This window comes from Juglans microcarpa x Juglans regia, chromosome 4D, assembly GCF_004785595.1.
Source record: "Juglans microcarpa x Juglans regia isolate MS1-56 chromosome 4D, Jm3101_v1.0, whole genome shotgun sequence".
Lineage (NCBI taxonomy): Eukaryota > Viridiplantae > Streptophyta > Magnoliopsida > Fagales > Juglandaceae > Juglans > Juglans microcarpa x Juglans regia.
In genome coordinates this window covers 24,816,489-24,831,175 of record NC_054600.1, presented here as the reverse complement: position 1 = coordinate 24,831,175, position 14,687 = coordinate 24,816,489, and the positions used below count along the sequence as shown (strand labels likewise).

The window sequence follows — 14,687 nt, the reverse complement described above, 5'->3', positions numbered from 1 at the left end:
TTTATTTTAATCTAAAATAAAATAACGTTGTTTCGTTAATTTTTTTTTAAATATATGTAACATATATATATATATATATGTATATAAATCCAGGTGGGATAGTGTTCCACCCGGCACTGATCACTCCCCATTTTCCGGGGAGTTGGCGCCTGCCGAATCATGCGGAGGACTTCCCTGCCCACCTCAAGCGGGGCCAGGCGGGCCAAGTGCAAGTACCCGGCCACCAACCCTAGGTGAGTGGACGGCCAACACTTGGTGAGAATGGATTCTGTGATAATGCAATCAGCTAAATCATTGATAGCAACCCACATATATAGTTATCTTATGCACAACAAAATTGACATGTCATAATGAGCATCTTAATTATTTGATCAAATACAATGATTTAGATTTCATGAATTTTCCTAATTGTGATGATGATAAAATCAGTTCAGGATGAATTTTAATTGAAATTCCCATTAATATTGCTACTACTCCAAACCAACATCCACCCCCGGGTTGAGTAAAATTGTCTTGAACACATTACAAGAAAACTTTTATTGACTTCCAGTTATTTCTTATCAAAATAATTATTTTCTATCAAATCGAGTCAATTCTCATCAGAAATAGCCATTTTTATCACAAATAATTCATCATAAATGTTCAATTTTCTTGTAGTGACAGTTATATTTTCTTTAAATTCTTGTCTAATACCAGCTTTAATCGTGACTTAAAGTAATACAGATCGATCTTAGTAATGCCTTAATTTGCACAACAGATTGGAAGGAGAAAATAATTATCCCCGGCTAACGACAGTATTTAGGCTTTGATACGGTGTTCTTCGCGTTCATCCATAACATAAATAATAAATAAGCGAATAAAAGTAAATAAAGAGAGACATATGGATATACATGGTTCGACATAATGCCTACGTTCACGGATTGTTTGGGGGCGAAATCCACTATAATTGGTGATTTTATAATCTCTCATGGTCTCACATATCGCTCAATACAATGGAGGATTTTAGAGAATATCCATTGGAGTTGTAATGGAGTTTGGCGTAAAGAGCTTCTGTAGCGATATTTTGTGTAGAGAGCATGTGGAGATTCTGTCAGATTTGTGGGGGATCTCCTTATTATATAGAGACCTATTTCTTTGGAGTGATTGAATCTAACTTGCATTGTAAAGTCTTTTCATTTTAGAAGTCTGAGTCTCTTTCTTTTTAGGAGTCTGAGTCAACTTATCCTATCTCTTCTTGGCTTTATCTCTTAGCTTGATTTTCGACCTTATCTCGAGGCTAAATTATAGGCTGCTGATTTAACCTCTATAGATGCCCGCGATTCTTAAGAGTGATATGTTGGACAAAAAGGCCTTGAGAATCTTGCAGTCAATAATCTACATAACAAATTTTAAAAATTGGTCTATGGTTTCCTGTTTGGTCCCCGATTTTCTGTTTATTTTCTGGTTTTCTGTTTGTTTTGTGTTAAGCAATGAGGAACTCAGCTTGGAGAGATAGGCGGGAGGTGTACTCGAGTGTATTAGGTGAGAGTGTCGAGCTCTGATTTGGTGGGAGATATACTCAACCGCATTAGGTATGAGCGTGAAGCTCTGCTTGGGCAAGATATGTACTCAACCGCGGTAGTGGTGAGCGTGGGGCTCAGTTTTGAGTTTGTTTATTTATGTGGATATTTGCCTATGAGATTGTTTATTGTCGATGAATAGTGTATATTTCCATGATTGGTTTTTTGTGTATATTTCCGTGATCCTTTTTGCTATTGTTGGTAGTTGTGGATTTTCTGCCCCTTGGTATTTGATGTTCCCATTTTAGGGTTGATGTTGGAGTTTGTTTGTAGTAACCCGCGCTTAAGTGGTCAGGAAGCCCATCATCGACTCCCTGAGTCCATCGTAAGCAATTGTCGAGCCCGTCGACTAGCTCCCAAAAGAAACCCATGCAAGGCGATTATGAAGTTCGGTGGCTCATTCCCGAATGTAACCCGCTGGTGGCTGTTGTGGCACGAGCTTAAACACTCGACTTTTGCTGGAGAAAATGTTGTGCTTATATTATTGTCTAGGTGAGAGAGGTCGAACAGTCCAGAGGGTAGTCTGCCTACTAGGTGCCTGGGAAGTCTAGTGGTCCTCGACCTTTCCTGCCTGTTTTGATGGCAAGGGTTGCAAGGTTTTTTTTTTTTACACCTCCACGCCCATTACACCGAGAGTCTCTGGACTCGACTTTGGTGACTAAGTAAGAGGGTCATGGAATTTCTTGACCTCCACGCTCATTGGCTACACTGCAAGTCTTGGACTCGACTTTAATAGCTAAGTAAGGGGGTCGTGAGGTTTCTTGACCTCCACGCCCATTGGCTGCACTACGAGTCTTTGGACTCGACTTTAATGGTTAAGTAAAGGGCTTGTGGGGCCTCTTGACCTCCATGCTCATTGGCTGCACTACGAGTCTTTGGACTCGACTTTGGTGGCTAAGTAAAGGGGCCGTATGGTCTCTTGACCTCCACGCTCATTGGCTGCACCGTGAGTCTTTGGACTCGATTTTGATGTTTGAGGGTCGTTGTTCACCTCGAGTCTAGGGATTCGACTTTGGTGTTTGAGGGGATGCTCGACTGTATTGTTGTGGGGAGAGGCTAAGTTCGATCGTCCTAAGAGGTTTCACCTAAAACCAAATAGGTTAGCATGATACAAATACAAGTTTGAGATTTGTAAACCTGAGCCGTTTCGCTAGAGGGTGGTGAAGGCTAGTGACACACGGGCGATGTCCTCGAGCAACCATGGTTTGGCATTGATGAAGGCTCGGAATACCCGCAATACCAAACTATCTATTCTGATAAATATAGATTAAGATGCCCGAGAGGGGGCTTTGTAAGCGGTGTTCCGCGCCACGCAGGTGATTTCCAGTAAAGTATATTCCAGTGCAATTTTGTTGCTGCTTTCTATTTTTTTTTACTGGGATGGTTCGCTGCTGAATGATTTTTGCATGGAGAAATTGTTCATCATTGAGTGCTTTTGTAGCAATAATCTTGCACTGTTGAGACTGCTGAATTTTTGCTCGTTGAGAGGTGTTGGTCTTGTTGCTTGCCTAAAGGAGTTGCATGTTCGCGTGTTGTTGCTCGCCCAAGGGTGGCGAGACGTTGCATGTTGGCTGCCACATTTTGGTGAGGTGTTGCATGGGGTGGCTGCTTGCACGTGCATGGTGCATTTGAACTCGCCTAAGACTTTTAGGTCGGAAGTGCCTTCACGATAGTAGGAAACGCCACTCGATCAACTGCTAAGGGTCGTGTGAGCTGCTTGGACGAGGATGGCGAGATGTAGCTACGGTGGTGTTAACTACGACAGAGTTGCATGGTTTTGATTTGGAGCTGCCATGGAGGAGGATGGTCATGCAGGTTAGATTCAACAGTTTAGAGCTTGCTGGGGTCAGCGATGCCATGGCAGCAGCAGAACACACCTGAGGGTCGCGGCGTGGTTGTGGGTGGTGCCCGAGCTCATGGTTGGGCTGGGCTGGCAAGCGCATTGTGGTGTTGGCATCGGGTAGCTCCTGCAGTAAGCTTTGGTGACGGGCTGACATTGAGCAAAGCCTCCATGGTCGGGGACTTTCTTATCACCAACAGAAAACGCCGGCTAGTCAAGTGATCATTAATGGTGGTCTACCAACTCACGAACATTTAGGCGTGGCTCTTCCTGTCTACTATTGCAACGTTTGGCGGCGAGGATTTCGGCGAGCTTACATGGTTGAGTTCCTCCTTGAAGGCGGCAAAAAACGCAGGCTAGTCAGGTGGTCGCTACTAGATGTTCGCCAGCTTACAATCTGTTAGCTTGTGGATTCGGTGTGTGAGGGAGGCGGTCGGTGGAACCTGGTGAGGGGAACCAGTGAGGAGCCATTCGGAAAACTGCAGCCGGCCTTGTTTGGGCGTTTGTAAACGACGGTCGGACTTGATTAGTGTCGTGCAATGGAGGTGGCAAGAATACAACTTCTGTAGTGTGCTTGTTGCTCGCCACAAGAATAATGAGCCATAAGGAGTGCCGACAGCCTAAGAAAAGTTGTTGTGGCCAAGGGCTTTTTTGTCGGCATCTAGCTCTGTCTGACCGTTCGTTCTGGTGGCCGGATATGGGCCACGTCATGCATGTAGGTGGTTGGCGACAGTCCTGCTGGCCCACGAATGCCTACCTCAGCGGTATGCATGGTGCGAGTGAGGTCGCCATCATCTTCTAGGTCATGGAGTGTCACGGTGGTGGCAGAACCCACCGAAGACCCAGACGTCAGTTACTAGTGGCTTCACGCGGCGGCGAGCAAGCTCCACACGGTGTGTGATGGATGGAGAAGACGATGGCTTCTCGGTGAGTGGCTCTTATGAGGTGTCAGCTCAAACTCTCGCTAGATTTGCTTGGATATCCAGTCACCGCGACGAGGAGTTGGCGTGGTTGTACCGCCCGTCATAAGGGTTAATGAGTGCACGAAGGCGTGCACCCATCGTCTGCGTACTTGCTGTGCACTTGCATGGACGTGCCTTATGTGAATGGTATTTTCCTCCCATGCATAGCGCACGTCCCACATGCACAGCACATGCAGTGTATCTGCACATGTTTCTTTTTTTTTTCTTTTTTTTCTGTTCCTTCTTTTTGCAACAAAATTCTTAACGAAATAAAATGACAAGCAAAAATTTAATTTGAGAGAAAAATTATCTGGCTCATTGGAGAAGATCTCGTGAATTGGGAAATTGTCCTAGTCACCTTTCTGGTGCAAAGAATAGAAAATCGATCCCACAGACGGCGCCAACTATTAATGTCTTAATTTGCACAACAGACCAAAAGAGAGGAAAGAATCATCCCTGACTCATGACGGTGATTTGGGCTTTGATAAGGTGTTCTTCGCGTTCATCCATAACATAAATAATAAATAAGCAAATAAAAGTAAATAAAGAGAGACACATAGATTTGTATGGTTCGGCATAATGCCTACGTTCACGGATTATTTGGAGGTAAAATTCACTATAATTGATGATTTTACAATCTCTCCTGACCTTACATATCGTTCAATACAATGGAAAAATTTACGAAAGATCCTTTGGAGTTGTAGTGAGTTTGGCGTAAGGAGGTTCTGTAGTGATATTTTGTGTAGAGAACTTTGGAGAGTCTGTCAGATTTGTAAGGGATCTCCTCATTATATGGAGGTTTATTTCCTTAGAGTAGTGACTGAGTCCAACTTACCTTATGAAATATTTTCTTTTTAGAAGTCCAAATCTCTTCTATCTTAAGAATCTGAGTCAACTTGTCCTATCTCTTCTTACTTTTATCCCTTAACTTGATTTCTGGTCTTATCTCGAGATTAAATTATAGACTACTAAATTGACCCCTACAGATAAGATATTTTTGTAAGATATCTACTTAGATCAATCATTTCTAATTCAATGAACCTTAATTAATGTAAACGCGTGGAAAACCTTTTCCAAGGGTAACCAAGAAACCAAGTCGTCTCATTAATATATTTTTTTCTTTAAGTATATAGCATCAGTCTATTCGTTCCAAGCTGAAAGGTTACTGTTCAAACTGACATTCTTAATATAATATGTTAAATTTATAATATAAAAAAAAAAAATTAAATTTACATTAGATTATGTCAACTTATAAACATGTAAGTTTTGCCTGCAAAACCAAGCATTTCTTGTATAAAAAATAATGGTGCGTGATTCTCAAATGCTAGTTGATATAAATCATATATTTACAGGTAAATATAAAATATAAATGAAAAGTTACATTGAGAAGTTAGTATAGTGGATATATTTTTTTATATGATTTGATATAAAAATATATATTATGAAAATAATTAAAGTGTATGCATCAAGAAATAGGCTAGCATATCGTGCAAGGCATAGTACTGTTGTGGGGGAAGTTAGGCAAGTAGAGTCAGATCTGAAACTGTTGCTGTCTAATATTTTCCCTACCGCTTGCCTAATTTAATGCAAACAAGTGGCGTACGTTGCTTTTTCTAAACTATGGTGGAACCAGCAAGGTTTGTGTGATATATCATATTCATTACTCGGAGAGAATTTTTCTTTAGACAGGTAGATAGATGCCTTCGTCGATGGGAAAAGCCCGAGGCTGCCACCCTTCTCTCTCTTTCAAACTTCGACTACACGTCTGTATTCATGTCACGTGTATTTGATGACAAGATAAATGATATTTATAATTATATAATGTGTAAATATTGTGTAATTTTTTAAAATAAATAAATAAATACGAAATTTATATAAAAAATTAATTTTTTAATATTGAACTCTTCTCTTTTTAAAAAAAAAAAAATTTACATGATATTTATGCACTTCACAACTATACGTAACATTATTCGAAAAAATAATACATATAGATAAATGAATTTTGTAGTTATAACGTAGAATTCTTTTTTTAAAAAATTAATAAATAGAAAGTTTATATATAAAAATTAATTTTTTAATAACTGATCTCATTTTTTTTAAAAAAGAAGTATAAGACGCTTACATAACTTAATTGTATCTAACATTACTTAGAGTCTGTTTGATATTGCAGTAGGAGTTTTAAAAATATTTAAATAGTCTTAAAAGTTCTTTAATGGAAAAAAAAAATTATTTGGATGTTACATATTAAATTACTTTTAATCTCAAGTAAGTTTTTTTTATAAGATTTAATCTCAAGTAAGTTAAAAAGTATGTTTGAGGCTCAAACATGCTTTTTCGAATTATGTAAAACGTAATTCGAATTTTAAAAAGATAATTAATGGACGAAAATACGCATACAACTTTCAAATAATAACAACTTTCAAATTTTCAAAGATATGATCATAATTTTTAAAAATTAAAATAATCGTTATTTCTATCTTAGAAAATACTTTTTTAATTTGTTTTTAAACAAACGTAAGATATTAAAAAGTACTTTAAACATATAGTTATCAAATAGTAAATAAATTTTTCATAGTATAACTTAACTTATTACTTAAGTTATAAGCTATAAGCGATAAAGTTATAAAATTTTGTTATTCATCATCCTCACACACCGCGCACCTTTTTTTTTTATTTTTCTAAATTTGTTTTTGATTTTATTCCTCTTAAATTTGTTGACTTTTTCTACTCATTAGTTATACACTATATATTTGATAAAAAAAAAAATATATATATATATATATATATATATATATATATATAGTGTATAGAAATGATGAATAGAAATTTTCAAAGTTATAAGAATTAAACCGGATGTTGTGCAAAACCATATTTTACGTCATCGAGCATAAGACGTAAGCTTCCCAATATTACGAGAAAAAAATGAGTTGCCCTGAATCAATCATTAATTTTAAATAAAAGTAATGCTAGATAAAAATCTTAAATAGATAAATTCTATATAAATTTTTTATAAAAAAAATAAATCTTTTTTACACTATTTTAAAGTAAAATTTATTTTTTTACAAAAATTTGTATAAGATTTATCTATTTAGAGTTTTTACAAATCATTTCTCTTTAAATAAATCCCATTCCGTAAGAGAATTTTCGGTTTCGCTTTGGCTCTTCAATCTCTGCAACACGTCGCCCAGTTCCGCTACTGCAGACAAAATCAGTCACTAATGCTTGCCGCCCTCTCCGATCGATATGGGTTTTGTATTAGGGCCGGGGATTCAAGTTTCCACAGAGATTTTCGCTTCATCACCTCCTCCGTCAGAATAGAGTGAAATTAAACAGAAGAAAGCCCACACAACTCTGCAAAAGGACCTTGGTGAGCTTTTTATTTTTATCGTCCAGACTCAATTTGTTGGAGTGCATCTTTAAAACTGCTCAATCTTTCAAAATTTTATCGTCTCTTGCTTCTAAAGGGATCTATTGAACATTGCAACGAAGTGTGCCCATCAATCACCGAAACACTTACTACCATTCGCTTCCTGAAGTTTCTACCATACACAGAGACTTGAGACCTTCGTAACAAAACATAATCATCCTTGCACCCATTGTTATTTGAGAGAGAGAGAGAGAGAGAGAGAGAGAGACCTGGGAAGATTTTTTTTTTTTGGGGGAGGGGGGGGGGGGGGGGGGGGGGGGGAACAGCTCCAGTGCCTATGCTTGAGGGGAGACACAGCGCTTCGTACTAAAAGATTGGAAAATGTGTGATTTTTAGCGCTTCGTACTAAAAGACGCCGCTCCTTTTTTTATTTTTATTTTTTTTACTTAATTATTAAGAATGTGTGATTTTTTTTTTAATATTTAAAAGTGTTAAAAAGTAATGCGAAAATAAAACAATTTAAAAGATAAGGGAACATTACCCCTAAAGATTTATCAGCTAAAATAGGTTCTACTGCAAATACAATAGACACCTTACGTGTTCCCTTCTCATTCAAGGGTGTAAATTAAATTTGTCAAGCATCCTATTTTAAGATTTTCTCAAAAGGTGCTGTTAGTGTGTTGTCGTGTTCACTAGTACAAATGACACATTTTAATTTTTTTAAATTCTTTAAAAAAATTTAAAAATAAAAAATACATTAATACATTAAAAGTTACTTTCTTAATTATTAAGAAAAAAAAATATATATATATATGGACTGTCAAAATGAGGAGCAAACTTTTAAGGGAATATTATTATTTTCCTTCTCAAAATACAAACACAATCCTTTTTAAAAAGTTTTTATAAGGCTAGGTTTGGATACAAAATGAATTTCATCTTATTTCATCTAATTATTATAATTTTTTTAAATTTTTATATAAAATACAATAAATAATTCAACATTTTTAAATTCTAAAATAATAATAATATTAAAAAATAATATTTTAACAATTTTTTATTTAACTTTCATTTCAAATTCAACTTTTATTTCAATTTATCTCATGTCAACTCACTATCTAAATCTTCTCATAAAGAGAACTATACGTGCACGTATAATTACTTTTAAGAAAACAAACAACAATAATTCTAGTATTTTTAAATCGTATGTACATTATCATTTTAGTGTTTTGACAAAATATTTTTATTTTTTATTTTATTATTATTTTATACATTATAAAATCATTATTATTATTTTATATTTTATATTTTATTATTATTGTTGTTGTTGTTGTTAGTATTTTCTAGTTGTGAAGTAGGTTTGCACAACCTCTTCCTATAGGGTTCTTACCATAAAATTGGTTAAGATGTTGTTTTCAAGTGGCTACCTTCCCCACATGTTTACCTTGCCCCCCTGAATCATTTCATCAAAGTAATTGATTAAGTGCACCATATGATTCCCCTTTTTCTATTGATCCATGATGTAGCATAAAAAACTATCATCTCTTCCTCGGCTTGCTTTCCTTTACAGCGCATAAAAAACAAAGAATTATTCTCACAAATATATCAAAATCACTACTTCACTTCATGTAACACCCCCTTCCCAAAGGTTAGGAATGTCACGTACTTTTCAAAAAAATAAAATTCAGCAAGAGATCTCAAATTTCATAAATGAAATCAGTAATTTATTTTGTAAAAAATGTCTAATAAAAAGTCTTTCAAAAATATTTAATGAAATAAATTGAACAAAACTCATGTTCTACTCCTGGTCTGCCTGCTCGTATTCATCATCCTCACCTGAGTGGTTAAAAACATGAAACAAATAAAAATGAGTCGAAGACTCAGCAAGAAATCCATCACAACGTAAACATACTAAACATAAGGTTTTTATAAAAACTTTCATGCTGAGAGTTTAAATTCATGACTATTCATACTGATGCTTGTGTTATACATGACTGTTTTAACTGAATTAACTGACTGATCTGACTGATTAATCTGACTGATCTAATTTATCTGACTGGCCAACACACTTAACCCTGTGTGCGAGATTGTGCACCGACCCCACGTCCCGCTGCAGTAAGGGGAGCCGCTGATAGTATTCTGGCATACTATGGTGGACCACGACTGAGTTCGTGGCTTGCACATCCACTATGAAACTGAGCTGCATTGGTACCATACATCTGAATGGTCATCTTATTAACTGATCTGATCTTATCTTTCACTTGAAAATTAAAATGGCTTACGTGTCTTATACACATGAGATGCATGACATACTATATACATAATCATAATTTCTGAATTTAAACATGATACGGAATGACAAAATAGTATGCTATGCTGGATGACATGTTTACATATGACATGAGTGGTGCATAAAATAATTGGCTGGAAAGAACTGGCTTGTATACTAATTATCTATAAACTAAACTATGTTGATCATAAACTTGTGATCAAATTACTTACCTCGCTGTGTGTCTTCTTGAATAACACTTCGTAACTTGAGACCTATATGAAATAATAACTATCACTAAATTTGTTTGGAAACACATAAGTACTAATATTTTACTTAATTAAATCCACAAATCTAAAAATAGTGTTAAACACTTCAATAAATCCCAATATCTAAATTACTTAAAATATTAATTTATAATTTAGATGAATACTCGAACTATTTTAAAATAATTCTTAAACTTAAATTCTTAAACTAAGTTTCATTTCTTATAATTAACATAATTCAACAATAAATAATAATATCATTTAAATATTCTGAACACATTTCTTTATTAAAAATTACAACTTTAATAAATATATTAAAATCTACTATAATAACATTACAGTTTCATTACATACCATAGATTTAAAGATTTAAACATAAACGATTTAACACTTGCTATTTACTATTGAAATTTATTTGTAAAATTAATAATAAATACTATAGTTTAAAATTCCTTAATATAACATAATAATTTTATTAAAGAAAATATGACTAAATAGACAAAGGAAATATTAACTAAAATATTAGGCTCAATAGTATATTTTAATAAAATATATTTCAAATTCTTTCAACACTTTCTTATAAAAAATGAACACTTGACTAATATATTTATTTAATAAAATTAAACTCAACTTGAAATATTAAACTTGACTTCAAATAAAATGATGTAATAATATTCAAAAGAAACATATATTTAAACTTAAGGTTGTAAATGTAATTATACTTGAAACACTATGGAAAGGAATTAAAAAGGGCAATAAAGTAATCTCATTTAACACCTGCACTTAGTAAATTAAAACCTAAAAGTAAGTAATATATGTTGTAGAGAAATAGAGGCAACAAGAGAGGCGTCCGAGGCAGGGGCTCACCGAGAGAGAGAGGTTGACGTGCGGCGGTTCTGGGTGGCTAGCGGGGGTTGACGACGCGACTGCTTTGTCTGGGCAGTGGTGTGAGATGCCGAGAGAGAGAACGTGAGTCGGAGAGAAGGTGCTCTGACACGTTGAAACGCTGTCGAGAGAGAGAGAAGGGTGGCGACGGTCGTGGGCTGTCGGAAAAGGAGTGGGTGCGACGGAAAAAAAAATGGCCGGCAGTTTCTGTGTCGTCGGAGGGGTGGTTCGGCGTCCCTTGAGGTTGCTACCTTGGAAGAGAAGCAGAGGCTTCTTCACGTCCATGGCTGCTGCGGCGTGCCTTGGCTGTTGAGGGTGGTCTGCTGTCTTCTGAGGTGACTGGTGGTAGCGTCGGCGTGTGCTGAGCAGCGTGGAGTCGCCGCAGAGGAACGTGGGTGACGTTGGTGTTGTTGCAAAGGGGAGAAGCAGCGCTGGTGCTACGGTATTGCATGGCTGGGTAGTGTTTTCTCTTGCTCCGAACGTCACGGTGACGGAAGTCTCTTCACAGTGGCGTGCACGGTTGTGCACGGTCTGGAAGGTGGAGTTGCTGTGGTGGTTTCTTCGTCGAGTCGTGGCCCTTCATGGTTGCTATTGCCGGTGCTCTGTTTGAGGAGTGTAAAACAGGGCTACGACGTGGGGAAGTTTTGACGAGTGCATGAGTTTTCCTTCTCTGTGCTGGTGGTTTGCGATAGATTGTGGGATTTCTCTGTTTTTGGTGAAGCAAAACAGAGTGTTAACCAATGGTGGCATCCTCGTGGTTCTGCAAAGTGAAAGTGTTTTGGCATAGGAGGAAGCTGCGGTTGTTTGGGTCCTCTTCATGCATGAGGGAAAAACGTGCATTTATAGAATTTGATTGGAGAAAACCCTAGATGAGAACAAGAAGAGGATAACGTGCATGAGAGACGTGCATGGCATCAAACATGGAACGAGCCTAACGTGAAAAATGGATTCCTAGCTTTATGGGCTCGGGGCCCATAAAAAAAAATATTTCACCTAATCCAATAATATAAATATTTAATAATATTATCTAACATAGCAAATCCAAAAAAATTCGATATCTGCCAATATATAAAATAAAATAAAAATCTTAGGCCCGTAGTCTGTTAAAAAAAATACTTAAACGCTCACTTGGGCTTATAAAATAATTGGCCCATTATCCTAATTTAGGCCCAATGACATTATCCATAAATTATCTTTAATAATATTGAATCGGGTCGTTACACTCGAAGAGGTAAAACGGGAAATCGAGCCAAAAACGGTCTCATAGTTTCTTAACCAAGAGTCCGTCACCTTAATGACAGTTTGTGAGTAGTAGAAACGATGAGAGTGATCAGAATGAGCTTCGAAAATGTCTTTCATGACTCGAGTTCATTGGCTGATCTTTTACATCCACGAGTAAATGAACATACTTTGTTTCTTAGAAAAATAAAAAAACCATTGCCACAATTAAGGAAGGAGATCACAAGAAGTTCTAGAGTGATGAAGATAATAATTTAGATATTGTTGGCTTGAATAATAAGCGAGATTCCTCTGTTGACATGAGCTTCACGCGTTGATAAAACAATTAATAAGTGGCGAATCAAAGAAAAAAAAGATAATGTTGAAATATAAATACAAGTGTTATGAGTGTATGATAATAAACGAGTAATGCTGCATACAGTTATTGAGTACGCAAACATCATATAGTGGTTTTGAAAAATAGTAGAGTCTACTATTAAAAAAATAATTTTTTTTCATGTAGATCTTGTATTTATTCATTTTTTTAAAAGTGATTGTACGATGCTTATAAATTCACGACTGCAACTATCATTTCTTATTCAACAATTATAAAAATGATTAAAAATGAAGGATATAAATTTGAAAGATAATACAAGATGAGCATGAAGAAGATTAGAAAGATTATCTAAAGTTTTGAGAGAGTGATGCTTCCACTAAGGAAAGAGTTTAGTGGATCTAAAGGTGGCTTGAATTTGTATCATACATTTTTTTCTCAGTAATTTTCAAACCACAGTTAACGTCTTGATACCATAGAAATCTTAGTTAGTGAGGTGAGATGAGATGAGATAATTTTAGATGAAATTTAAAAGTTGAATAAAATATTATTAGAATATTATTTTTTAATATTATTATTATTTTAAAATTTTAAAAAATTAAATTATTTATTATATTTTATGTGAAAATTTTAAAAAATTATAAAGATGAGATGAAATACTTTTATTATTCAAACGGACTGGACTTAAAAGTATAAATTAATTGGTAACTAGACCAAATTTCATAATTTACGACATAGTAATCATAAATAAATATCATTAATTAATCTAAACAAATTTATTTCCCTCCCCCGAAACAAAATGTGAACAAATATTGGTACCAAACTCACGAGCACACAGGATGTTTTGTTCGAGTAGCCCCAAGAAGAAGCAAGCCTCCGTCTTCCTCTTTTTTCTGTTCTCTTTAATTTGTGACAAGGAAAAGAAAAATAGAGTAAAAAAGCAGTGATCAAAATCATGTCGAACCAGCGCGTTGGGACGAGCGAGTCACGCCAGCCAGACATGTCCTTGACGTCACCCACCAACGTCAACATCAACAACCGTATTAACCTTTTTTACGTAATCTCCCCCGGTCCCACGCGCGTATGAGTGATGACGCACCCGCCCCCACGTCACCAGCTATTTACCTTTCGTGTCCCCTCACCGTCTTCCGATCGGAAACCGAAGGGGGTACTTCTGACTTTTCCTCACCTACCACTCTATTAATTCCACACCCGGCGCTGAAGAAATTAAGGAAAAAAAAGTAAAAGCCAGGCTTGTTTGAATCGTCGAATCTAGCTAGCTGCCGTTTCCGTGCTTTTATTGGTTTTGTTCGTTCGTTCGTTCGTTTTGTTCTTTCCTTGTGGCCGTCCATGGCGGATAACAACAGGAGCTCGAGAATTAGGGAGGATAAACGGGAAGAGGAGAAGGAAGAAGAAGAAGAAGAAGACGTGAAGATGGAGAACTTTTTTGCGCTGATTCGGAGCTTCAGAGAGGCCAGAAATTATTACAAAAGAAAGGAAATGAATGAGTTGGAGAAGAAGAACAGCAGCCACAAGAAGACGAAGAGGGTGGGCGGAGAACAATCGAGCTGTAATTGGGTCCCAAAGTTCGAGCAAGAGGATTTTGCGAGAGAGGTTGTCGAGTTCAGAAGGACTCCTCTAATCTTTCCTCGACCACACAACGAAGAGAAAAACAAGAAAGAAGGAGAAGATGATGGTGGCCTAGATCTCAGACTCACCCTTTAGCATGCAGTACTACGGTCTTCACTGTTTTTCTTCTTCAATCTAATCGTTCGTTCGTGTAGTTTAAGGTTTGGTGTTTTTTTTTTTTTTTTTTTTTGGCTTTCTGGTAATTATGGACCACCGATGGAATGTAAATTAAGAAAAAACAGAAACCAAGAACGGACTCCGTCGCAGCAGGGGGATCACAACATTCACATCCATGCGTTTGAATCTGTAACTGATCTGTCGCATAGAAGAAGATTCAATAATAGCTAGGAATGTTATAATG

At 36.4% G+C, this 14,687-nt stretch overlaps 1 protein-coding gene across 1 annotated transcript; it reads left to right on the top strand.

Moving 5' to 3' along the window:
* Positions 1-13,932: 13,932 nt before the first annotated feature.
* On the top strand, positions 13,933-14,685 carry LOC121260528 (protein NIM1-INTERACTING 1-like). Its single transcript, XM_041162441.1, has one exon. The coding sequence runs from the start codon at positions 14,048-14,050 to the stop codon at positions 14,420-14,422; it is 375 nt and encodes a 124-aa protein (XP_041018375.1). The 5' UTR covers positions 13,933-14,047; the 3' UTR covers positions 14,423-14,685.
* Positions 14,686-14,687: the final 2 nt, after the last annotated feature.